Source organism: Mytilus edulis, chromosome 6 (genome assembly GCF_963676685.1).
Source record: "Mytilus edulis chromosome 6, xbMytEdul2.2, whole genome shotgun sequence".
Taxonomy (NCBI): domain Eukaryota; kingdom Metazoa; phylum Mollusca; class Bivalvia; order Mytilida; family Mytilidae; genus Mytilus; species Mytilus edulis.
This window is the reverse complement of record NC_092349.1, coordinates 35,842,988-35,870,499: the sequence shown is the minus strand read 5'-3', so window position 1 is coordinate 35,870,499 and position 27,512 is coordinate 35,842,988. Positions and strand designations below refer to the sequence as shown.

The 27,512-nt window shown below is 32.2% G+C and overlaps 2 protein-coding genes across 7 annotated transcripts; both read right to left on the bottom strand.

The window, feature by feature from the left end:
- Positions 1 to 772: 772 nt before the first annotated feature.
- On the bottom strand, positions 773 to 14,721 carry LOC139527591 (coiled-coil-helix-coiled-coil-helix domain-containing protein 2-like). Of its 6 annotated transcripts, none has more exons than XR_011665389.1 (6): positions 14,515 to 14,721; positions 12,403 to 12,593; positions 4,405 to 4,543; positions 3,611 to 3,812; positions 1,741 to 2,686; positions 773 to 1,585 (listed from the first exon to the last, which is right to left on the bottom strand). XR_011665389.1 is itself a non-coding variant. In XM_071323118.1 (5 exons), exons 2-5 carry the CDS (start codon positions 12,435 to 12,437, stop codon positions 2,673 to 2,675), a joined length of 390 nt encoding a protein of 129 aa, XP_071179219.1. In that variant the 5' UTR covers positions 12,438 to 12,590; positions 14,515 to 14,621; the 3' UTR covers positions 2,261 to 2,672. The 6 variants fall into 6 exon arrangements, 4 of the variants coding, with proteins under 4 accessions (XP_071179219.1, XP_071179220.1, XP_071179221.1 ...); XR_011665390.1 differs by lacking the exon at positions 14,515 to 14,721 and adding an exon at positions 13,846 to 13,959; XM_071323118.1 differs by lacking the exon at positions 773 to 1,585 and having other exon boundaries at positions 2,261 to 2,686; positions 12,403 to 12,590; positions 14,515 to 14,621.
- A 4,658-nt stretch (positions 14,722 to 19,379) lies between these two features.
- LOC139527590 (coiled-coil-helix-coiled-coil-helix domain-containing protein 2-like) lies at positions 19,380 to 26,985 on the bottom strand. Its single transcript, XM_071323116.1, has 4 exons — positions 26,829 to 26,985; positions 21,270 to 21,414; positions 20,395 to 20,626; positions 19,380 to 19,679 (listed from the first exon to the last, which is right to left on the bottom strand). Exons 1-4 carry the CDS (start codon positions 26,861 to 26,863, stop codon positions 19,666 to 19,668), a joined length of 426 nt encoding a protein of 141 aa, XP_071179217.1. The 5' UTR covers positions 26,864 to 26,985; the 3' UTR covers positions 19,380 to 19,665.
- Between the last annotated feature and the right edge of the window lie 527 nt (positions 26,986 to 27,512).

Here is a 27,512-nt window from a genome sequence, read left to right as displayed (position 1 = left end):
TCTGTAGAATATCTCCAAAAGAGGTCCAGATTCATTTTTTGGGGATTCTTCACCAAAAGAAATTCTGGAGATGTGCATAAGAGACGAACATGCCCAAGTAGTTTTGACATCAACGGGTTCTTTTTTTAGATAAACTTTACATTTGTTGAAAAATATCTCAACCAAAACCAGTTTTGAAACCTAAACCAAACCCAATCAAAACCAGTTTTAAACCAAAACCTAAAACTAAAACCAGTTTTTCTGTAACAAATACACCTTAAGTTTGGGTTTGCCTTACAGAATTATTATTTTTTAAAATGTATTCGTAAATCAAGATCATGGCTTATAATTACACTCAAATATGTATTGTCTTCAACAAATTATATCACATGACAATGCAATATATAATCAAAAGCAGAAGGGTTACAATGTTTTGTTGGTTTTTTTTAACTTATGTGTTACATAACATTTTGCAGAATTAAAATCAATGTCAGTTCTGTTTCCATTGTACTTAACTAGCCATTTCATTTTCAAGAAATTGTGCGTCCGAATTGTTATACACATTTATTCATTATAAGCGGTTATCTGCAAAAAAGTCTTGCATTGCAAGTTACATGTTCTTAACATTAATAAACAGTAAAAACTAATGTGGGGCTCGTACTGTTCTATGAGAAACACCAGATTAAACAGCTAATTAAGAAGATTAAACGCCATTCAAAAGTGTCCATTGTTACCTTTCAGCTACCAAATCTGTTATCCAATCTAAGTTTTGATTTCTTATAACGAAAAAATATATTGTTTGAGCTATTATTTGACACAAATGTAGGGCCTTCACTAAATGCTTTTGGAAAATCTACAAGTATATAGCATCTATTTGATTTCCATTTGCCAATGATTTTGCTAGATCGTGGATACTGATAATGAGTTGGGTCTCTTAAACCAATTATTATTTGTGAGATGTTTTCGGATGTAACTTGCTAAAATATATATGTTATTTTTTTTTACAATATATGGCAGTTAATAAAACTAGTATATAGATAATAGTGTAATGTTTGTCACCTTTTATAAAAATGAGTACAACATTTGCTTGCTTACAAACTGTTGGAGATTACCAGAATCAATTAATTATTTTTTTGTAAATGTCATACATGGAGGCAATTCGTCTGAAAAATTATGTATAAAAATACTAGCAGATTATCCTGGCCAGTAGCTTTATGTATAATTAAGTTTCTAAGTAACACCAATAATAGATGTTCAAGATTAAATATAATTCGATGTCAGAATTTTCTCAATTGAAGAAAGCATTTCAAAAAGAGTGGCTAGATATTTTAAACCGAGAAAATTCAGAGAAAAGTAAAGTAAAAATAAATTATGTTTTATACATTGAGAAGACTTGTAATTATACAGAAAACTTAGAAAGTTCAGACACTAAAATATTTATAATATATATATTATATCTATTCAGTATAAGATTGAAATGCAAATGAATGAAATGAAAACAGTTTTAAACATTGAGTATATTAAAATTTGTTAATTATTTTTGAAAGAAAATAAGTATAAAGAGTTTCGTTGGAAATTGTTACACTTTATTAAAACAGTGGAATATCTGCATTACTATAAACTGTCATTTTTAATTTTTCAATACCACTGAGGGTTATGATCCTATGTTTCTAAAGTATCACTTTCTCGATGACGTTTTGAGTAAAATAAACAATCTTCTTATAAAACTGAATATTGATAATAATATTCTAACATATTAACGGTTATAACATTAATGATGAACAACATTATGAAATCAATTATTAATTTTTGATTACATTAATAATGTTTTGTATATGTTAAGCTAATTAAATGTCTGGACAGAAGACTATACGTATACTTAATTTCTCATAAAACTACAATAACATAGTTATAGAGAACATACATAGAATGATATAACTGACCAACAGTATTTCGGTAAAAAATTCTTTCTTTCCAATTTAATTTTCCACAATTTATAATATAATGGTATTCGTCAACATTGTCGTTTGAGTCACAGTGTCTTATCTCGGTAAACACTGCCGTCTTTCAGATTCAATCGACAAGTGGTGACTACCATAACTGTATTTGCATAATGTTTAAATTATTTTGTAGGTAAATCAGACAAATATTGATTCGTGCACTTGCAATAAACACGTCAAATTGTTGCATGCAAGATGAAAAATATAATATACTTAACGAAATGGAAGTAAGGAAACGGTGATTATTTGGAAACTCATTTTATTTTCTTTCAGCACAAATCTTTATTTTATTCTTCTTTTTTCACAACGTCAATTAAAAACTATTGGTGCTATATGGGACAAACTGCATTCTAATTTTCTGATGTTGACAGGTAAATTGTTTAATTGAAGATTAAAAGATAATAAAAGGATAAGAAGTTAATGCACATGGGACAAAAAGCGCACACAATACATATAAAAAATATCAATGAACAGGGGTTTTATTCCTGCATGTTTAATGTGTAATTTCCCTGCGATGATAATTTTTATATAAAAATCAAAATTACAAGCCTCAAAGTAAAAATGTGCTTAAAATAAAAAAAAAGTTTAAACTTGCTCGACAATAAAAAGACACACACAACATAATATACAAAGTCTAATCTTGACAGGAAGTCTCTAGTCACTTTAGTTATTATTTGGTCTGACCACTAACCGCTATAATTGTACACCTGTAATGATAAATAGTACAAATGAAAATACAGTCTTTACAGATATACCATGTACATTCTGTAAAGAGATGGGTGCAAGTAATGTGATTATTGGTAGAAAATAACATGAATGCATAGATGTGTTTTCAATGTTTTAAAGTACTCTGTATTACTTCTTACGTTTAACGTAACTTGAATTGATACGATTCCATATTGAAATAATATGTACATGTACAGATACAAAATGTGTAATACATGTGAAAGTGGAACAGTTCTATATAGAAAACAGTGGATTAGCTGTAGTTGATAAAACTTTTAGAACCTTTTAGTCCTCAATGCTCTTCAAACTCATACTTGTTGCCTTTTTAAGTGTTCTTTTATTCGAGCGTATACTTTAATGGAATTATTTTTTGTGAAGTAGCAACAATCATTTGACATTTCACAGATGGCTGATATACCTTTGTTTACATATAAAACAAATGTATGAATTCATTACAACTAAGAAACAGTTTTTGCAAATGTAGTCATTTATAGTAAAGTATGTATTACATTTTTTAGTAGAGTTACTCTTCTTAGCATGCAACATGGCACATATGTTTTTGATTCAAGTTATCATAACAACCACGTTAGACCTTTCAATGATTTGAACATGCCAAGTTTCGTGTCAAGTAAATGTGACCTCAACATCACAATCAATTGCCTTTAACAAAATATTAACTTAAGAAGGTTTTGATTTGACTTCAATTTCTCAAAAATAGTTATCAAAGGAACAATAAACGTCCATTTACAAAATTTTAAACCTAATTCTGAATGGAAAACTAACAGACGGACAGATCGAAAAACTAAATGCCAAGAATTGTGAAAATAGGACATACACATTTTCATTTTAAAATTATATAAAACGATATCTTCTGTTTAACACTAGCAAGAAATGTCATAACTAACCAAATCTAAGCTTGCATTCTTTTAAAACTTCGTTAAAACCTTGGCACATTGATATGTCATTCTGTGTCTGGGTACATTCAATGAATTGTCTGAACTCAATCTGACATGGCTGTTGTTGTGTCTGTTGGTAAACTGGTTCCTGGTATGCTGGGAGAGTTTCACCACCACTGCCACCAGTCATGGCTGCACCCATTGTATGACCCTGTAAATTATAAACAATGTAGTTTTATGCAAGAGATATTGAATGTTGTATCCATGTGAAGTTTTCAGAAGTAAAAAAAAACTTTAGATGAAAGAAACAGAAATGTTATGACCAATCTATACAGTTGGTAAATGGGACAATCTAGAAGTTTTGTATCAAACCAACTTTGAACGGATAAGAATCTCAGAATCAACCTCAGATTGATGAATATCATGAATACCGTTGTACAAAATATCTTGTCAAACAGGGACAGGTTAAGAAATTTTTCAGTTCTTTGTCTTTCTATGAGGGATTCATTTTAATCACCCCTCGCATACATTCTCTCGTTTGGATTCTCATTTGAAAATTGGGAAATTATTAGTAATTATAATGTCTTATGTTACTTTAAATCAACTGCATTAAATATTTCCATGATATATACGGTCAAAGTTGCAGAAAAATGCACATCATTTTTTTTGGATTGAACTGATGTTGTTCATTTTTGTCAAACATCAATGGACACTGATAAAGTATAGCTGTGGTTCCCTAAATGCTTTGCACTTTATACATATTCTCTAACGAACTAAAAATTGTAACTTAGTTAAATGTTTACAACAGCAGAGCCAACAGCTACTCCAGCTGCTGTAGTTGCCATCTGTGCCATTAATCCTGGTTGTCTAGGCTGCGATGCAGGAAGGTGGGCTGGTGCTGTTGGTTGGGCTCTAGCAGGCACAAAACTTGGAGACCGCCGTCTATATATCATAAAAACGTATGTAGATGTTTTAAAATACAATGCCAGAAACGACTACACAAACAGTTTAACCAGGCAGTTGTTATAAACCTGTCCAAATATTAAATATTTACGGGTGCCACATGTGGAGCAGGATCTACTTACCCTTCCGGAGCACCTGTGATCACCCCCAGTTTTTAGTGAGGTTCGTGTTGATAAGTCTTTAGTTTTATATGTTGTGTCTTGTGTACTAGTATTTGTCTGTTCGTCTTTTTCATTTTTAGCCATGGCGTTGTTAGTTTATTTTTGATCTAAGAGTTTGGTTGACCCTCTGGTATCTTTCGCTCCTCTTTTACATTTGTCAGATGCCAAACTAGCCATTTTTTGTAATTAAAATGCTCTTCTGTCCCAGGATTTGCTGTTGATGATGTATAATGTATCATGTGTATGTTTTGTGGTCTCTTAAATGAACTCATCAAAGATGTCAGACTTATAATTTTGTGCATTATACGCGCGTTTAGTCTTAATAAAATACTCAGTGACATTCGAATCACAAGGCCCAATAAAATGCATTAACATAACTCAAAACCTAAGTCAATCTACCATATTTCTCTACTTGGTTAATATTTAAAAAGATCAACCCGACAAAAAAGATGAAAATATTTTATCGGACAATTACTAATGTACAGTAGTTTAGTAAACATCAAAATGTTACTAGTTTGGACCATTATCAACAGTGTCATTCGTAAACTCAGATATTCCATCTAACTTTTGATACGCGTTTGAAGATAGAAGATCACTTGAAGTCGTCAACACCATTGAAATAATTTTCCCAGAATGTTAACACTAACCATAAATGTATGAGTTCTTTGTTGTTCAATAATTATCCGGTAGGCCAGGAAGGCCTTGATTTTGCCATGAAAATTGCTTTTTGTTTTATATCATATTTAATAACTGAAATATGGATATTTTGACAAAACAATGTGTCTATTATTTTGGTTGACAGCTTTTTAAATAAGAAACTATCGTGCAGTTTTATCCATATTTCCCTTTAAGGATATCTGACACAAAAGAAAACCATTTAAATAACACAGGTTGTCTTGCTACTTTCTTTTGAAAATTGAGACAGTCAATAAGGATTTTTTGTATTATTGGAATGCCTAAAATCCTATTTAACAAGTAAGGTTCTGGCATTGTTTTTTTTCTACATTAACTATGTTTTGTCATACCTCTCCATATAGCAAATGAAACATAGACGTAATCGTTTCTACAAAAATCTATTTCGACTCAATAAAAATTCAACATAAATCATTTTTAACAAACGCTAATGTTTGATGTGTTTGTAATTTGGGTTGTACTGAGCTCCCAGACAGCAGGGTCACTGTCAAGTGCATTTTGCACAAATGTTTTCTTAATAAAATTTGTGTGTTTTTTAATTCTTCAATGAATTTGTTAATGTATGAACAGTCCTGAAAAATACTTCTTTTACTTTTCTGCATTGGCTAGAGGTATAGGGGGAGAGTTGAGATCTCACAAACATGTTTAACCCCGCCGCATTTTTGCGCCTGTCCCAAGTCAGGAGCCTCTGGCCTTTGTTAGTCTTGTATCATTTTAACTTTTAGTTTCTTGTGTACAATTTGGAGTTTAGTATGGCGTTCATTATCACTTAACTAGTATATATGTGTTTAGGGGCCAGCTGAAGGACGCCTCCGGGTGCGGGAATTTCTCGCTACATTGAAGACCTGTTGGTGACCCTCTGCTGTTGTTTTTTATTTGGTCGGGTTGTTGTCTCTTTGACACATTCCCCATTTCAATTCTCAATTTTATACTAAAATTCTAAAGTTATTCTTTCGTTACTCCGAGTTTGTAATTTAATGTCACTCGACTGCAGATTGTGACGTGATTCAAAATATGGCCACACTAACCTTATACGTCTATTTGTGTTGGTAGCTTAATTTTGTTACTATAATGATTACGGAACTATAAACAACTGTCATACAGGATGGATGATTAGCCATTTACAAAAACACTGTCTAACTAATCATTGTCGTCGAACAGTCCAGTACCAAGATTAAAATATGACAATTACGTTTCCCTTGTACCGTTGGCTTTGGTTTGTGATGTTTGATTTTGTCAATTTTGTTATAGACTTTCCCTTCTTAAATTTGCCATTTGAGGTAATGTTACTGTACATTGTTAATGCTCAAATCTTTCAAGTTACGCACAAAGCCACAGACTTAACAACAAACTACCCATAAATTATAACAAACGGGGCATAGAAACGCGTGTTCATTCCGATTTTTCTTACGAAGCGATTTATGTTTGAACCAGTCATATCATAAATGGCAATAAAATCATGTCTTAAAAATTTCTCCCAAATGTCCTCGGCTTAGTTACTTTTTTATGAAGGCAATGTGTATTTCTATCACAAGTTATTAATTATGTACCTCACATATTTCACAATATTGCACAAAATGTTTGACATATCACTTTCACTATTACATGTAATTATAAAAACAACTCAACCGTTTAGAGATCATATGAAAATGTACGTAAGATAACGAGGAATAATATGAAGAAAAATATGACGTTGAAATAAAACCATAGTAACAAAACTTGAACTACGATTTGTATGGTTATGTATTAATAATGTGTGAGAAGGTTACTTGAACAAACAAATAAAACACATCTTGATGTCCCAGTAGAAGTTGTTCATTCTAGAATAAATATCAAAAGGTTGCATCATACAACTAGCAAAGTCACGCTACCATTTAATCTTTTGACCTTAATTGGGAAATGCATAATTTGAAAAGCCATATGTCAATATTATTCAAATATTGGCGGATGCACGTTTTTTTTTTAAATCAGTCTTTTATGTCAAAAAAATAAAATTGAAGTGATTGTAACAATATAATGTGTATTTATACGGTTGGTTACTTTAAATGACGTAGTATTCCTTTGAAATTTACCTAATCTAAATTTTTTTAAAAGAAATATAATGCAAACGTATATATTTATGTATAAACATATATAAAAACTGTCAACAATCACATGCATGCAATGTCAAACATATCAGAAACTGTTGAAGGAGATAGCATTGTATTTCAACACCTGGACATGACGAACTGCATTCAAATTTCCTAATTTTGGTAGGTAACGTGTTTTATTGAAGATTAATATATAATAAAAGGAAAAGGAGTAAATGTACATGGAACACAAACCGCATACAACTTAACATAGAAAATATAAAAAAAAAAAGATACCAATAAACAGGGCTTGTTATACTGCATGTTTTATGTGTATTATTTTTGCGATGATAATTTTATTTAAAACTCAAAGTTGCAAGCCTTAGAGTAAAAATGTGCTTAAGAATTTAAAAAAAAAAATTGTCCCACAATAAAAAGGAACACACAAGATAATATACAAATATCTAATCTTGACATGAATTCTCTAGTCAATATACATGATATAGCTAATGCATTGGTCTGGCTAATAACCGTTACAACTGTACACCTGTAATAATAAAAAATATCAAATGTAGAAACAATGTTTACAGATACTCCGCGTAAAAAGATGGGTGCAAGTAATGTGATTCTTGGTAGAAAATAATATGAATGAATTGATGTGTTTTCAGTGTTTCAAAGTATTCTGTATTACATTACTTCTTACGTTTAGTGTATCTTGATTTGATACAGATCCAATATTGAAATAGTTTGCGCATGCGCATATTCTAAATGTGTAATACATGTGAAAGGGGAACGGTTCTATCTAGAAAACAGTGGATTAGCTGTAGTTGGCAAAACGTTTAGAACCTTTTTGGTCCTCAATGCTCTTCAAACTCATACTTGTTTTGGCCTTTTTAAGTTTTTCTTTTATTCGAGCGTATACTGTAATGGAATTATTTGTAGTGAACTAGCAACAATCATTTGACATTTTACAGATGGCTTATATACCTTTGTTTACACATAAAACTAATGTATGAAAAAACTGTCATTTTTACTAATATTCATTACAACTAAGAAACAGTTTTTGCAAATGTAGTCATTTATTGTAAAGTATGTATAACATTGTTTTATTAGAGTTACTCTCCTTAGCATGCAATAAGACACATGTATTTTTGATTCGAATCATCATAACAACCACGTTAGACTTTCAATGATTTGAACATGCGAAGTTTCGTGTCAAGTATTTGTGACCTCAACATCACAATTAATTGCCTTTAACAAAATATAAACTTGAGAAGATTTTGGTTTCACTTCAACTTCACAATAAACGTCTATTAACCAAAACTTAAACCCAATTCGGAATGAAAGACTCACAGACGTACAGATCGAAACACAAAATGCCAATCATTGTGAAGAGAGGATATACACATTTTCATTTTAAAATTATTAAACAATTTCTTCTGTCTAACACTAACAATAAATTTCATTACTAACCAAATTTAAGCTTGCATTCTTTTAAAACTTCATTTAGTCCTTGGCACATTGAGATGTCATTCTGTGTCTGAGTACATTCTATGAATTGTCTGAACTCAATCTGACATGGCTGTTGTTGTGACTGTTGGTAATCTGGTTCCTGGTATGCTGGGAGAGTTTCACCACCACTGCCACCAGTCATGGCTGCACCCATTGTATGACCCTGTAAAGCATAAATAATGAACCACAAATTGAAGTTGTAATAAGGAGGTATTGAATGTTGTATCCATGTGAATTTTTCAAAAGTAAATTTTTTTATCAATATGAATTCATGATTTGAATAAAAATATAATTTAGATTAGGTTGAGACTATACATCCAGCTGAGGAACTAAATTTCTAAAGTATATGGTTAACACACCTGAATACTTGGATATGTTAATTTGTTAGTATAATTTATTTCAAAGATTACCAAGCAAGTAATGTTGATATAAAAATGTTAAATAGATGCAGTCGTCTTCTTGAAATATAAAATAAAAAGGATTAATCTATAAACCGAAAAACCAGTTCAATTTAAAGAAACCGATGTCAGTTTTCGTAGGCTTTAACTTCACGTATGTATCGCGTACGTAAGACTAAAGATGAAAGAAAAAGAAAAGTTATGACCAAGACAATAACAATCAAAACCAAGGAGTAAACAAAGACTCGCAAAACCAAAGGACATTTACAACAACAGTTATGAATAATAATTAAGAAACAACACGAACTCCACTAAAAACCGGGAGTGAAATCAGGTGCTCCGGAAGGGTAAGCATTTCCTGCAATCTATACAGTTGGTAAATGATAAAACCAACTGTGGACGGATCGGAATCTCAGAATCAACCTCAGATTGATGAATATCATTAGTACTGTTTTACAAAATATCTGGTCAAAAAGGGACAGTTTACGAAATTTTTCAGTTTTTCTGTCTTTCTATGAGGGATTCATTTTAATCACCCCTCGGATAAAATCCTGATTACACATATATTATCGATAGAGTCTAGTTTACTCCTATTGATAACCTAGTAATGATGTCCTCCTGGAACCACTATTTAATTCCGCCAACGAATATGACGAATATTTGTTTTAGCATAAATGTTGAAATGGTGAGATCATATACTCTCTTTTAGAATACTTTTTTTTTAAATACATTTTGAACTGCTTGAAATCATACTCTCTTTTAGAATATATTGTAATGCTAATTTAATATGATGAATACTTTTTTAAAATACAATTAGAACAGGTTGAGATCATACACTCTTTCAATTCATTTGTTTATTGTCAATTCATTTTGGAACCTATCAGTCTAATGACACGATTCTTGTATGTCATACGCATAATGCCACCAAAACCGGTATGTTTACTTTAACCCACTAATACATTCTCTCGTATTGGATTCTCATTTGAAATTGGGAAATTAATAGTTATTATAATGTCTTATGTTACTTTAAATCAAATGCGTTTAATATTCATTTCCATGATATGTATAGTCATAATTGGAGAAAATTTCACACCATTTATTTTGATTGAACTGATATTGTTCATTTTTGTCCAACATAAATGGATAATGAGAAAGTATAGCTGTGGTTCCCTAAACGCTTTGGACTTTATATATATATATATTCTAACGGACTAAAAATTGGAACTTAGTTAAATACTTACAACAGCAGAGCCAACAGCTACTCCAGCTGCTGTAGTAGCCATCTGTGCCATTAATCCTGGTTTTCTGGGTTGCGATGCAGGAGGATGGGCTGGGGCTGTCGGTTGGGCTCTAGCAGGCACAAAACTTGGAGACCGCCGTCTATATATCATAAAATCGTATGTAATTGTTTTAAAATAATATGCCAGAAACGACTACACAAACAGTTCAACCTGGCAGTTGTTATAAACCTGTCAAAATATTAAATATCGACGGGTGTCACATGTGGAGCAGGATCTACCTACCCTACCGGAGCACCTGTGATCACTCCCAGTTTTTGGTGGGATTCATGCTGATAAGTTTTTAATTTTTTATGTTGTGTCTTATGTACTAGTATTTGTCTGTTCGTCTTTTTCATTTTTAGCCATGGCGTTGTTAGTTTATTTTTTATCTAAGAGTTTGGTTGACCCTCTGGTATCTTTCGCTCCTCTTTTACATTTGTCAGATGCCAAACTAGCCATTTTTTGTAATTAAAATGCTCTTCTTTCCCAGGATTTGCTGTTGATGATGTATAATGTATCATGTGTATGTTTTGTGGTCTCTTAAATGAACTCATCAAAGATGTCAGACTTATAATTTTGTGCAATATACGCGCGTTTAGTCTTAATAAAATACTCAGTGACACTCAAATCACAAGGTCCAATAAAATGCATTAACATAACTGAAAACCTAAGTCAATCTACCATATTTCTCTACTTGGTTAATATTTAAAAAAGATCAACCCGACAAAGAAGATGAAAATATTTTATCGGACAATTACTAATGTACGGTAGTCTAGTAAACATCAAAATGTTACTGGTTTGGGCCATCATCAACAGTGTCATTCGTAAACTCAGATATTCCATCTAACTTTTGATACGCGTTTGAAGATAGAAGATCAACTGAAGTCGTCAACACCACTGAAATAATTATCCCAGAATGTTAACACTAACCATAATTGCATGAGTACTTTGTTGTTCGATAGTTATTCCGGTAGGCCAGGAAGGCTTTGATTTTGCCATGAAAATTGCTTTTTGTTTTATATCACATCTAATAACTGAAATAAGCCTATTTTGACAAAACAATTTGTCTATGATTTTTGTTGACAGCTATTTAAATAAGAAAATATCGTGCAGTTTTATTCAAATTTCCGTAATAATATCTGACACAATTTCGCGCAGAATTGTTATTTTCGTCCTTCTGAAATATGTTTCAGGTCTACCATGTTTATATTACAAAAAAATCATTAGAAAAACACAGATTAACTTGTTTTGAAAATTGGGAGAGTCGATTTGGATTTTTTGTATTTTTTGTCATGCCCGAAATCATGTTTATCAAGCTAAAAGTATGACTTTTTAAGGTTCTGACATTGTTTTTGTTCTACATTAACTATGTTTTGTAATACCTTTCGATATAGCAAATGAAACAATGACGTAATCGTTTCTACAAAAATCTATTTCGACTTAGTAAAAATTCATATAAAAACTATCATGTTTAACAAACGCTAATGTTTGAAGTGTTTGTAATTGGGGTTGTACTGAGCTCCCAGACAGCCGGGTCACTGTCAAGTGCATTTTGCACAAATGTTCTCTTAATAAAATGTGTGTTTTTTTTTTTATTCATCAGTGAATTTGTTTATGTATGAACAGTCCTGAAAAATACTTCTACATTTGTATCAAATGGAATTACTTGTAGTGCTTTTTTTGTAAAGTGAAGGGAAAAAAGATGTAGACATTTATGCAAGATACCTTCGAGCTGCAGCTGATCTTGCTCTTCTTGGCATTTTTTTTTTTACTTTCTGAGCTTTTAAAGTTCAAATGTGAAATTTGTCTTCTTTTCTCCTTGAAATCACGTGTATGTACGTAACAGTTTAACTATAAGCCCAGGTCCAAATGTTTGTGTTCATGTATAATGCTGATATTATGGATCACGGAATCTTCTGAAAAAAATTAAAACATTATGTATCGCAAGAATTGAAAATATATTTAAACAAACTGTCGCTATTGAAATTGATAATTTTTTTCATTCTAAATCTCTCACTTAGTTATCAAATCTATCTTCAATGATTTATGTACTGTCAAGTGTTTTTTCATCCTGACAAAAAAAAACTTATTTGGTTTTATACATATATAGTGTTGTATTTTATTTAATATCAAAATGCATGGTATCAAGATATCAAAGGGTATAGCTAAAGATACATTGAACCAAATGAAAAAGTACATGCAATGTCAAAACTTTAAATATATATATTATATAGATAGATTAAATCGTCCGTCTCCTAGCATGTTCCAATTTTATTGCATGACAAATTTTATTTTGCACAAAGTACAAAATAGTTATCAAAGGTACCAGGATTATAATTTAGTACGCCAGACGCGCGTTTCGTCTACATAAGACTTATCAGTGTACAAAACAATTACGGAACACGTATGCAACCTTCAATACCTTGCTCCAATGCTATATCACACTAGGCATTCCCAGGCTAACTGTAAAATAACAAAAATACCGCACTCCAATGTAAATTCACAACGAAAAGATATTATAAAATGGTAAAATGAAAAGCCCAACCGTATCAAACAAATTGACAACAACTGTCATATTTTTCACTTATTACAGGCATCTCCTTGTAGAAAATGGTTGATTGATGGATAATCTTAAATGGAATGGCTTTTCAACTCGGATTGGATATAGATGTTCTAAGCAGTACATTTAATATTCTTATTGATAATATAATGTTATGTGTTAACGCTTAAAATCAAATAGAAAGAAGATATTTTGTTTTTGACTTTGGGTATCAAGACTTGAATGCGATGTTGTGGTGAGCACGATGAAGTAATAAAAGACAAATGTCTGTGTTTCGTGTCCATACATGTAAGTACATGTAATAATTTTACGTCATAACTACATACTCTAAGTCCTTTGTCTACCATACAATACCTTAAGACTTCAATGTCCGGCTTTTCTTGTTGCACGCTGGTGGAGACTGATTGATTTGGTTTGATTTTTTTTTAATTCAGTGAAGAGAATTTAGCGTTCAAAAGTGTAGGTCTTATTATTATCATCATTGACATTAATTTAATAAACGGTACGTCAAAAGGAAGAAATGAAATGGTAGCATTTTTAATTTGTATTCATTTTCGTTTTGCATTAAGAACTGTATCGTCCTTAAGAAGACAAAGATTTCTACTTACGTCTAAATTCGCCATTTATTATAAAATGTGTTCGAGAACGATTGAAAATATGACGAAATATGCACCGAAAACCATCAGAGGTTAACATGTAGATTTTGTTTGGAGCCTTCCAAGAAATCATTTACATATCAAATAATTTTCAACAGTTGAATGTGTGTATTTAAAAACCAGCTCAAATTGGACAAACGTATTTGTAATATTTAAAGTTATTGTATTGAATTTCATGATATTTAAACTGTATTAAAGTGCACTGTAATTTAACATATGAAAATAACACTTTGTGGGTTTCTTACTTTACCATGTTTACTTGATTGTCTCTTATGTGCTATGTTTGTATAAAAATGCTTGTTGTATGACAGTTATATATGGCACTTGTATACTAATACATATATGTTTCTACATAAGAAAATGACTGCACCAAGTCAGGAATATGACAGTTGCTATCCATTCGTGTGATGCGTTTGAGCTTTTGATCCAGGCTTTTGATTAGGAATTTTCCGTTTTGAATTTTCTTTGGAGTCCGGTATTTTAGAGATTTTACTTTATATCCCAGGTTATACTGAGTCTGATTTGTTTATCTGAATAAATATAGTAATTATTATCATCATAAAGACCAGACCCGCACGGTGTTGTAAAATATCTATTCAATAATTTGTATATTTTTCTTACCTTACTCTCTTTCTATAGAACACGTGGAATGCTTTATAAATTACAATCCAGATTGTTTAATATGTGTTTTAAATATGTATCGCCATTTTAAATATAAAAGTTCCTTGTGTAATAATGTAGTTAAATCTCGTGATATCTATGCAATGCATAAACAAAGAGAAATACTTCTAAAAATAAATATGAATGAAAGAAAGATATTTTGAACCCTACATGTAGCCCTATTGTTATACTTCATAGTTTCTATTTGTGTAAACTGAAAAGATCTATTGCTACGAATAACAATGGATTTTAAATACAGGCTGTGACGAGCAGAGATCTGGAAACCTCCGCATCTACATACCGACAACACAGTCCACTGTCATTCATAACAATAGATTTTTTTTTTTTAATAGCATGAGCATACAAAATTACTAAAAGTGTTCACGACAAATCGTTTCAAGATATTAAAACAAACACATTTTAGAAAATTCCAATAACGAAAAATATACTAAGTATATATTTTTGAATAAAAAAAAATCCTTTAAATTCTCTTTTGAATGACGATAAAGATTTTGATTCCAGTAATATGTCTCTATTCTAAAGCATTGATCTTGAAGAAATTGTCTCTAACTCCCGAATCCCCCCTTTTGAATTGCCCAAAAAAGGGAGTTCCTTGATATTCCATCTGTATTTTCGTATGATGCGCGTGTCCCGATGACGGGTTTGTAATCCAGACACACCTTTCCCTTAGTATGTTCGAACATGAATGTTTGTTTATTCTTAAGGAAGAGAAGGGGTATGAAACCGTAACATATATAATATACATGTATGATAATCTTCATTAAACTGATAAAGGTAAGATATTTGGGTTATAATATAGCCTCTACCTTTAGTCTCTTGTGTCAAATCTTACGCTTAACTCAAAATGTCGTCTTAAACCCGACCATATTGACAACTGCACACAAGGAGCATGTTGTATATTTTTGTTTTTGTAATACGATTTTTTTGTAATACGAATGACCTGCTGGTCTATATTAGCACAACCTTGACATTTGCAAATGCTACTCACTTGTTAAAGTTTAATCGAAGATAGACAAAGTGAGGTTAGTTACTAGTGGGGTTTCATGTATTAAAGAAAAATAAAAAAATCTTATAAATCATGGTTTGATATTGTTAAAAATTATGCAATACGTTATTTTTTATTAAATAATCAAAAGTAAAGTCACAAAAATACTGAACTCCGAGAAAAATTCAATCGTAAAGTCCCTAATCAAATGGCAAAATGAAATGAAAAACACATCAAACGAATGGGCAACAACTGTCATATTCCTGACTTGGTACAGGCATTTTCAAATGTAGAAAATGGTGGATTGAACCTGGCTTAATTGAGCTAAAACTCTCACTTATATGACAGTCGCATCAAATTCCGTTATATTTACAACGATTTTTGAACAAAACAGACATAAAAAATAAAAGTCAAAATATGGGTACAGAGTCATCACTGAACCATTAAATCGTTTACAAAAAAGCACAAAAGCATCTATCACAGTAAATAACACATCCATTGCTTATCGTGTTTCACGTCAAAAAATGTAATCGTCACATAGCAAGAAATTTTGTAGTTCAATGTTTATTCAAAACAATTATAATTTCACATCGGGAATGGTGGTATACAGGGTTAAAAAATCAAAAGTTATGTTAAAATTAATTTCAGAAATAGACCGGGATTTAAAATTGTCCAGAAGTTCTTTAGAATTTTTAAGAAACGATTACATATGGTTCATACCACTACGCGAGTAAAATAATTTTGTCGTTTATTGTTCAAAGTACTTTTAAATTTATAATAGAACAATACCATAATGACATATAATAGAACAATAACATAATGACATATAATAGAACAATAACATAATGACGGGATCTTTTGAAGTACAGAGTTACGTTATAAGAACCAAAGAAACACAAAAAGTCTCATATACAAAACACACCAGCAAAAATGAAAGATAATACAAACACATTGACGGGATGTATGAGTACCGATCAACGTCAAATGGATACATGTATCACAAAAAAACAAACCAAACAGTAAAAGTAATATTAATAATAGAACAAAGACAAATCATTATGAAAGAATAACATAACACGTTGTTAAGATTATTAACAACGTCAGTACGCAGAATCTATACATCAAGACTATCATGTATTATTTGTGAAGTTGATACGGAATATTTATCAACAAGGTCTTTGTACCTTCCTATAATATTTTTTATAAAGGACGAGACGTTTACAAATATAGGGCTTCGCATATGGTGTAAGTTAACTATACACCTCGGGATACAGTGTGTCTTGATAAGAAACCCCCACGGCCTCCGTCCGACTGGGTTTCTTATCCAGACACATGATCTTTCCCTCGGTGTTAAACTTTTACATACTTTGTACGAAAACAAGATAGTCAAACAACAGCAACAACAACAAAAATTAGATCCTGCTGTACTAGTTGCTCCAATGAAAAGGCAAATAAAGAAAACGCATGTCAAGCCTTAGAATATGATATTGACAAATAAACTAAACGTAAAAAGGGTATATCATGAAAAATGGGATAGCATTAATTATTCACCAAAGGACAAAGATGTTGGCAGCTACAGACCATCGTACGTGCCGGGGATTAAACACGTTTGTCAAGTGTCGTGGGCCTCAATCCTTTTTGTTGTCCGGGGGGGACTATGGGATTGAAGTCACGCTTTTCGTTATCCAAATTTTATTTTACTGCCATTCAACAAACACATGTATGGCAGACGACACTAACTGATCGCCGACGACAAGCATAAAAAAAGGTATACAGTCCCGTAAAATAGCATAAACAGGCTAAATTATGTTCTATATTTCCGGTAACCAGAAATACCAAATAGAGGTATATCACATCCCCCGCTCAAATGTAAAATTTGAAAAATTTTGGTTTGGTCAATGAAAATGCAGACAGCAATATAACATAATACCATAATAATAAAAAAAAAACACAATTGATACGATATTACCGTGCTTGCATTTTCTAACACGAGGGTTGCTACTCACAAGGAAGCTATCAAACCAAGAGTTCCAAATGGTGAAGTTGAAATCATCCCTTAGTAAATTGGAATAACCATTTCACAAATGATATCCGATATGTTCCTTACATCGTAACTACAATCCCCTTCCCTTTCATGAATATGACCTACCGAATTAAACTTTTTACCGGATTTGTTATACATAAACAGCAGGACGTGGGCAACATGTGGAGCAGAATCTGCCTACCCTTCCGGAGCACCTGAAATCACCCCTAGTTTTAAGTGGGGTTCGTGTTGCTTATTCTTCAGTTTTTTATGTTGTGTCATGTGTTTTATTGTTTGTCTTCTTTCATTTTTAGCCAGGCGTTGTCAGTTTATTGTCGATTTATGAGTTTGACTGTCACTCTGGTATCTTTCGTCCCTCTTTTACACTGCTTTTAATTTGTCCATTGACCAGAAAATCCTCGTTTTCCCCCAAATTTCTAACGGTTAGAGCCATAACCCCCAAAGACAATTCTTACCATCCCTTTGATGTACAATTTCAGAAAGATACATACATCTTTCAACAAGTTATTGTCTGGAAACTAGAAAAATGCTCATTGGCCCCCCAATTACTTATCTGTTAGGACCATAACCCACAAAATTAATCCCAACCTTCCTTTTGTGGTTATAAAACTTGTCTAAATTTCAAAGATTTCTATTTACTTGAACTACAGTCCAGAAACCAAATGTCTTCTGACAACACCGATGAGGTGATACCAATTTATCACTTCAAAATTTTTTTGGAGTCGTATAAAGAGCCCATAGCCCAACATTTGGGAAAAATTCAGCATAGCAGAACCAAACATAACCTCAATCTGTAACTCATCATACTAAAATGCAGCTCAATATTAACAGTCTGCACCAAAAACTTTTTCAACTACTAGTCCGAAGACCAATATTCTGACATTTTTCTTATTGGGCCAAACAAAGTTTTGCAAAAACTTACTAGTCGAAATGAAATTTTACTAGTCTGGGGCATTGGCTAGTTTGGACTAGTTGCTAACCGTGCACTGTATATTATATGATGGCTTTTAGGAAAAAAGGCCTGTACAACTGTTCTTTGTGGATTGACAGATAGTTGTATTAACACTATGTAGTCATGAACTAAGTAGGTAGGGCCATAAAAAGAGGTGATTTCAGCTTCCCAATTGAAAAATTTCCAGTTCTATGTAGATATATTCTAGCAGTGCCTATACATGTGGATTATATATCCGACAGCTGATCATATATTCCAGAGCTTGCATTTCCTAGAAAGAGGTAAGCTGCTCACCATGAAGCTATTTAAAGAGTTCTACAATGTACATGTCAGTGGTGGATAGAAATTTGAAAATTTTCTGACCCAATTACAATTTGTATGACAGTTATGGAATATCAGTTTTGCAGGTGACAGCTGATATGTTCTAATTGTTGTAACTTCAATCCTATCGCCTTTCCACAAATGTGAACTAACAAAACAAATTACCGGTTCCCACATGTTTGTATTTATATGAGCATCACAATGAGCGCCACATGTGGAGTTGGATCTGCTTTCCCTTCCAGAGCACCTGAGATTGTTTGGATGACCTTTGATACAATTTTTTAGTGACAAGGTTGCAATTTGAAAGAAATTTCCTCTTCATATGTAAAATTTCCATCAACGTCATTTTAACTTTGGTGAATATATATTTGTCTTATTGGCAATCATACCACATCTTATCTTTATTTTAGCATGTTTAACCTTCTCTTTTAAAGAGTTCCAATTCTCTGTTTATTTTCAACTGGGTATCAGCTGCCTGTTCTCAAATTTTATAACAAAACAAGTTTCATGAATTAAAATTTTATTTCAACAGCTGATAACAAGGAGCTGTAGTCTGATCTTGATAGGTAAAGTACCTAATTGAAGACTAAATATACTACAATTGCAATTATGTCTATTTATTTGTGTGAAGATGATTTTTTTTTTCAAAATAGAAATTACAAGAGTTTAAAATCTGCTTAAAGGAACGGTTTTAAAAATTAAACAATAAAATGCACACACTAATACAAAGTCTGATGATAAGTTCTAGTCTTCTGTATAATATCTATGCTGAGATCAAGCCATTATCTTTTAATACTGTGGATCTGAAATGACAAAGAAAAAAATTCATTGAAATGGTCAAAGGGAGTTAATTCATATACATATTTCAACAGAATATGTTGTTTTTTAACAACTCAAGCTAATGAATTTTTTGTTATGTTGATAATATAAGTTTTGTTTAATTTACTCTTATAAAGATCTTTCAATCAATAATGCATAGATTTTTTATGATCAACCATTATAAAAGTTCTATAAAAAGACGAATACATGTACTGAAATTCTTGTGTATGCATTATGATGTACAAATGATGTATTGAACAAATGTTTGAAAAGGTAATATCTGAACTGGCTTGTCCAAATTAATTAAGTTATTTGTGCACATTTATTGTCAACAAGTGTTTAAAATAACTTCAAAAATTAAAACTGAACTTTCTATTCATATGAAACATCTGTTCTTTTCATCAAGGAAAGGTGGAGGTACATGTAGTTGAGACTAGCAACCTAAACGTTATAACAAAAATACATCTAAAGGGCAACTTCTAGCCCTTTTGGATATTACATAAATGGTCATGTACAAAATGTAGCTACATAAATTCATGACAATGATGTAAATCTCCTATGATCACAATGAAACAATCATGACCCCCCGCAGGGGCCATCTTCAACTGATTCCATTTGTGTGAATTATGCATATGTTTTTTAAATAAAAAAACATATCATCTTTAGAATTATAAAGATCAACTTTAGCATAAAACTTACTATATCTAAGCTTGCACTCTCGTAAAACTTCATTAAATCCTGTGCACATTGATATGTCGTTCTGGTTCTGGGTACATTCAATGAACTGTTTGAGCTCAAACTGACATGGCTGTTGTTGTTGTTGCTGGTAAGCTGGTTCCTGGTATGCTTGTTGTTGTTGGGGAGCTTGCTGGACTTCACCACCATTTCCACCACCCATACCACCAGTCATTGCAGCACCCAATGTGTGACCCTGTAACATTGTAATGTCATGAAATTTAAATAGAGATGTTACTTTACATTCATTAACTGATTTACTCATGTGGACTTCACAAGATGAAAACTTTTACCAGAAGTTGTTTTTGCTAGTAATGGTTTAAATTTGTCCAATTCATTCAGTTCAGTTATTGGTTTATACTGTGAGTATATTTCAAAAATGTCATACACCAAATTTTCAAGAATGACAAGTTTTCTATTCATCATGTTCATGCTACATCATTGTACATGAAGCATACATTTGTGTACTTGCCAAAAAAGAAGGTACTGACCAATATACATTTTTTAACTCTTTTGACTATCGTCTAATTTACAATCATTCATTCTGTACACAAAAACAAATAAAAAAGAAACAAAACCCTGTGTTGTCAAGTGACCTGCCCTCCACTATAGCACTGCCTTTTCCTATTTCTAGCTGGCAAACTCTTTTTACCACATACAATTGAGAATGGAATTGGGGAGTGTGTCAACATGGTCAAAGAGACAACAACCCGATCATAGAGAAGACAAAAGCAGAATGTATGGATGAACAACTTAAGCATGATGATGATGAGATGGCCACAGTTTTGGTGGATGTTTTATACATTGGTTAAATGATTTTAACATTATTTTGTACCTACCACTGCAGAGCCTACAGCCACTCCAGCTGCTGTTGTAGCCATCTGTGCCATCATTCCTGGCTGTCTGGGCTGCATTGGCGGTGGATGAGCTGGTGCTGCTGGTGGGGCTCTAGCAGGCAACCGACTTGGACTTGGAGCTGGACGTCTATAATAAAATAGAAAAGATTTATGTTCATTTGACCTATGAATTATATGCAACTGTCCTCATGGCAAATCAATGTGGTCATTAGAGGAAACTTGGTGATATTTGCTTTCTCAATGTGATGCCAAATTTCCCCCACAAAAATATGTCAGCTGAAGGATCATGTATATACATTATATACATGTATATACATTATATACATGTATATACATTATATACATGTATATACATTATATACATGTATATACATTTTCTTGATGACAATGAAACAAATTGACTATTGTGACAAATCATGTTCAATTATTGTTTTTCAATTTTTGAGACTGCTAAATGAATCTCCATTATGTTAACTATTGAATAACATTCCTCCTTTCCACACAGGCTGGGGACAAGCTTTTTTGTTTTGTTAATCATCTTCCTTTAGAACATTACCTTCACTATGTAAAAAAGCCATATTTTTCATCTGAAAAAAAAAAAACGCCCTGGTAACAACAGGAAACAAAGTCTAAGTTGGCCGGCGCAGCAGAAGGAGCAGTTGGTCCGTAAACAAAAGAACATCTACCTCCTTAACAATGTACTACATGACATTTTGTTTTGAGTATATATGTAGGACTCTAAAGTGAGATGGGGACGCTAAAGTACGATGGTCACGCTAAAGTGCGATGGTCTACGCTAAAGTCCGATGCCTCCATACGCTAAAGTGCGATGATCCGCGAGGGTAAAGACTTACGAAACGTAGTTGAATTATGACGTTAACTGTCGTTTATACAAATCAAAAATGAACATGCCAGAAGATGAAATAAATAATGGAAGCGAACAGATGCATATTAATGTTTACGTTTACGTTAACATATTGTCGATTTTATTGAAGAGTAATGTATAAACGTCAGTAAAATAAAGGTACACGTTTTCAAGCGTAAATAAATTGTCCATTAAAACATCAGTGTGTACATTGTAGCTAGTAAAATATAACATGTATTAATACTCGCTACGAAAATAGGGAAAGCTCGAACAACAACCCCTTTCTCTTGCATTTAAATTAAATCTTGTACAAATAAATTTTATTTGTTCCGACAATGACCGGATTTTGTATATATGCAACTGCCAGCTTTAAGCATGTTTAATGGGATGTGATTACATTAATAGGCTGTGTAAACGGCAAGCTACATCAATTATCCAATACGCCCGTCGTCCTGAACATGCATGAAATATTTGCCACTGGATGTTAAGCAACCAACAATTAATCCAATACACCCGAATTGTTAAAATTCATTTAAAGGAAATATAGTATTTTGTGACACCTAAATAACTTTTTTAGCAATTATTACTAGGTCAGTCTTTTAAATTTAGAAACAGTCACATACAGTACACACAGAGAGGATGTAATCTCATACTCCCAACACTGATTCTGGTGTAACACAGTGTCACACTGTGAAACACAGATTTCCCCTCCCAAAAAACACCAAGTAATTACTCCCATCTGGGAGGGTTTTATGACCTGTTGATTGCAGGTAAAAGTAATAAAAAATCAACAAAGCATGACTGCATGGTCATGACAGAGACGCATAATTACATGTCAACTATTCTCTCACTTCTTCCTATTTTAATCATTTCCTATTTAGTTTAATTTTATTTCTGAAAGCTACTATAAAAAAGGTTAATGAAATGATTTAAAAAAATTATATACAAAAAGTATTTTTAGATTTGAAATTTATTTACATTCTTTCATAATCTCATAATTAAGAATGGTAACTTGATATTTACAATAAGTTGTATTTATATTCAGTTTAAACATATAGATATCAATATATAATACATGGTTTAAAAATAATAGTAATGATACCAAAAAAAATGAATATAATAAAATAATGTAGATTAATTTCATACATATTATAGTTAAATAATCTTCATTTATTATTCAAATTTATCAAAATAAAATTGAATAAATTCAATTAAAATATATGTCTTTATTTTCTATTAATTATACTCCACTTACAGGTGATATTTTGTTTGTTTTAATTATGTTTCTTAGGTAAGAAAAATCAACACTGTCAGAACAAATGCTGAATATTTTTAATAAATAAAGTTGTACAGGAATCTTTAATAAAATCAAACTATAATATATCTCTGATAAAATTTAACAAATCTCACACTTTTCATCATTTTTGTGACTGTCATTTAATGACAGGAAACATAAGAAATGTTAATTGTAGTCAACAACTAGTCAGTCTAGTGGCGCACTTCAAAGGTAAACATAGCAATAAAAATCATGGTGTTGGGAGAAACCACACCAAGGTAATAAACAATTAAGGAGTTTTAGGGAGGAATTACTCCAAGTTTCTCCCAATTTCCTCCCAAAATTTGTAGAGTGTTGCTGGAGTTTCCTGGTGTGACACCAAGTTTTTACACAGTGTAGGGAGTATGAGATTACATCCTCTCTGTGTGTACTGTAAGACTACCGGCAAAGTAAAAGCCTATCGCATTATATGTTATATCATAGCAAACTAGATTTTGCATAAAGACTTGTTTTTAACATTTGTGCTCTTGAACCTTTCTCTTTTGTTCCATTGCACTTTAGCGTGCTATACCATCGCACTTTAGCAAACAACCATTGTACTTTAGCTTGAGACACCATCGTACTTTAGCGTAGACCATCACACTTTAGCGTGACCATCGCACTTTAGAGTCCTACATATTTAAAATGTATCCCAGAATGAGAATATGCGTACTTGTATGAAGTGGCACCTTACTAGTCCGAGATTACTCTGACGTCCAACGGCTGTTTTGCCAGACAAGGTGGGGCGGTGGGACGTCAGAGCTCGTCCCATATCAAAAAGATTTATATAATTCCTTGGCCGCCACTCAACACCAGAAGTGACGAAGCAGCGCATCTATTTTGGGTGGGCAAATATCCACTTTTTGATATGGGATGAGCTCTGACGTCCTACGGCCCCAGCTTGTCTGGCAAAACAGCCGTTGGACGTCAGAGTAATCTCGGACTACACCTTACATGCTTATATATTTGAATTTTCATCATAGAAGTATCAATATTTTCATTAATTGTGTTGACAAATGAAGGTTTTTAATGACTTTATCTAGCAAATTGATGCTGTGCAACATGCATCTTTCGAGTCTGAATAGTAACCGGAAACGCGGATGTATCAATTTGATTGTAAAATACGAAATAAATTCGGAATTATGATACAATATTTCTTTACCATGTTTACAGGAAACATTTAAGTTTTTACTTTTTAACTTTTAAAGTAATTCTATATTATCGTTACAGCAGTACTCGAGTTATTTGCGATGAAATAATCATGATAATATTTACTGTTTTACGTCTTATAATTTTGTACTTCTTAAAAAGGGGGATGCTGATTGCGTAAGTCAAAATAAAAGCATGTGTTCGACTTGTTAAACTGTTTTCTTTGTAACTGGATTATTAATTTATTTATTTAATCTAAATTATCATAAGCATTTGCTGAAACTTAGTTGATTAATTCAACAAATGAATCGTCTATCTTCAGATAGTATTCTCCTGTCTGGTTTGTTTATCTTCCTGTACAAGCTCAGGTACAAGTGATTAGCGATCTTAAACCGGATATCCCTCAGGCTTTAAAACTGTATTGGATTATAATATAGCCATGGGGTTATGCAATTACATGCATTTGATTATAATTGATAAAAAACGATAACAGTTTTGAACGATGGCGGAAGACAATTTAACGATGGCGCTGGTCATTTGACGATGGCACAAGACATTTGAATGATGGCGGGGCGCCATCGTTAAACAGGCCATGGAGATGCAGGCCTCTACAATAACTTTTTTTTCAACTTGTCCAGTAGGACAAGTACATACCAAAACTTACTTGTCCATTTGTCGGAATGAAATGGTTACTTGTCCAATTTTTCTTTTATCAAAAATAACCTTTTTACATCTTTAGTTGATTTAAGGAACAAAACGAATTTAGATAATAGAACAGATTTGATGTATTTCTTTTGAAATACTTTTCAAAAATATGAATCAAGTACAACTGAATCTAGTCATGTCACAGGACTTTGGTTCTAGTTTTCATCAATGCTAGTCTCATCAGACTCTGCACATGAGGCACCATCTGATAGGCCTGTACACTCATTGGATTTGTATCCTGTTTTTTTTTAAGTTGAAAAAAGTTTATTCAAATGCAATCAATAAAAAGAAGAAGATAAGGTCTGATTGCCACTGAGACAATTCTCTGCAAGGGACCAAATGACACAGAAATTTACAACTATAGGTCACCATATTTCAAGTATTGTTTTTTTCTACTAACTTATGATCAAATATATGGTTTTGTGAATTGTATGGTAAATAAAAAAAATATTTTTGTGATAAATTACCGGTTTGGTATTTACAAATGTATTAGAAGGAACAGAATAAGGTAGCAAATGAGGTACTGATTTGTCTTGGTCCCATAATGTCTCCTGCCTTGCCAAACTGTCTTTCAATCATGTCTACTAAATATGTCTCCTACATTGCCAAACTGTCAATTAAACTTGGAGTTAAACCTGTCAAGGTAACGGACTGTCCTGTAAAGTTTCCTTATCTACAAAGCGCATCATTGATTCGGATCAGTAAGACTGGATTCCGAGAATAGTATACCTTTTACCCTTTAAAAAGTACCTGACAAAGAACCAGTTAAAAATTATCAATTGCAAGTAAACATGTTGAAGAAAAAGGTTTTGCATTTGAATAAACAGAATACAGAAACATGTCAAATTAATATTTATTTTCTTGTTCATGTTGTTTATAATTACTTTGCTCATCAAAGTTGGAATAAATGTATTTTCTGCAGAATAATTGTACTTGTCCCGACGGACAAGCTTGATACAGCTTTTAGTTGTCCGACCTCTTTTCCCTCTGGTACCGGACAATCGGACAAGCGTTATTGTCGAGACCTGGGAGATCCCTGAATATAATAGCCTTTCAACATGTTCTAGACGTCATAATTATTTGGACTACTAATCGACTAGTTACGAAACAACCAGGTAACGAAATGACCTGCACCCACAGGCACTTGTTTCTATCCACATGATCCATAAGAAGGTCGACTATCCAATTTATATGGATAGAAATTGGATAGTCGACCTTCGTATGGATAGAAACAAACTTGTGTCTGTGTCCCAACCTGTAAAACAAGACAGCATTTGCAATTTTTTACCAAACAGATATCAAAGTTACCGTAAAACGCTGTATCTGCGTTTTAGTTTTTACCATACTATTTTATTTATTTCATCAGCTACCTCGCAACTGACGTAAGTTACAAATCGTTTATGTAAGGTCATTGTTGAATAACATTTCTTTTTAACAAAAAGGAGCACATTACTGGTCGTTTTATCAACTCATATAAACATTTTTGAAAGGAATTTGTGTCAAGTACCTTGGAGCTGGAGCTGATCTTCCTCTTCTTGGCATTTTTAGTTTTTGCGTTCTCGATGTTCGCACGTGTGATTTGTTGTCGTTTCTCCTTGAAATGACGTTTATGCAATTGAAAGCCAATTTTGATTGGTCAGGTTCAAAGGTCCTTAATCGTGGGTCCCACTAATTAGCGACAAGAAGCGACAAGAAGCGTCAAGAAGCGACAAGAAGCTATTTAGCGACAAGAAAACATTTTGTTTTATCAAATATAAAAAAAAATATGCATTTAGTCTTTTTTAATATACGGGCAGAAATAAATTGATAATTTTTATTATTATATTGTTAATTTGATAGATGAAGAAATAAAACTTTTGTGAGGAAGGGAGTGTGTAATTTTTATTATTATATTGATAGATAAAGAAATTAAACATTTGTAAGAGCAAAGGAATACGCACTAAAATGAAAATAAAAACAAATTTTTTTTCGCCTTTCTTTTGAAGGATTTATTGAAACAAACACATGAAATATTATTTCCTTTCTAACTGTACAATTCATTTTTCCTGATAGGACCAACATTATCTTCAGGTAATACACAATGTAGAACATCAAATGAGATTAACGAGGCGCGTGTCCCTGTTTTATTGCTACAATAACATCCAATTAACACCTTCAACTTTGTACACGCGTCAGACTATATACTGTGACA

Coding starts and splice junctions, on each gene's coding strand:
- LOC139527591 (XM_071323117.1), bottom strand. CDS start 12,437: ATGCCAAGAAGAGCAAGATCAGCTGCAGCTCGAAG. Junction 10,778..12,402: donor AGATCAGCTGCAGCTCGAAG/GTATCTTGCATA, acceptor TATGATATATAG/ACGGCGGTCTCCAAGTTTTG. Junction 9,163..10,638: donor TAGCTGTTGGCTCTGCTGTT/GTAAGTATTTAA, acceptor TATGCTTTACAG/GGTCATACAATGGGTGCAGC.
- LOC139527590 (XM_071323116.1), bottom strand. CDS start 26,863: ATGCCAAGAAGAGGAAGATCAGCTCCAGCTCCAAG. Junction 21,415..26,828: donor AGATCAGCTCCAGCTCCAAG/GTACTTGACACA, acceptor ATTTTATTATAG/ACGTCCAGCTCCAAGTCCAA. Junction 20,627..21,269: donor TGGCTGTAGGCTCTGCAGTG/GTAGGTACAAAA, acceptor ACAATGTTACAG/GGTCACACATTGGGTGCTGC.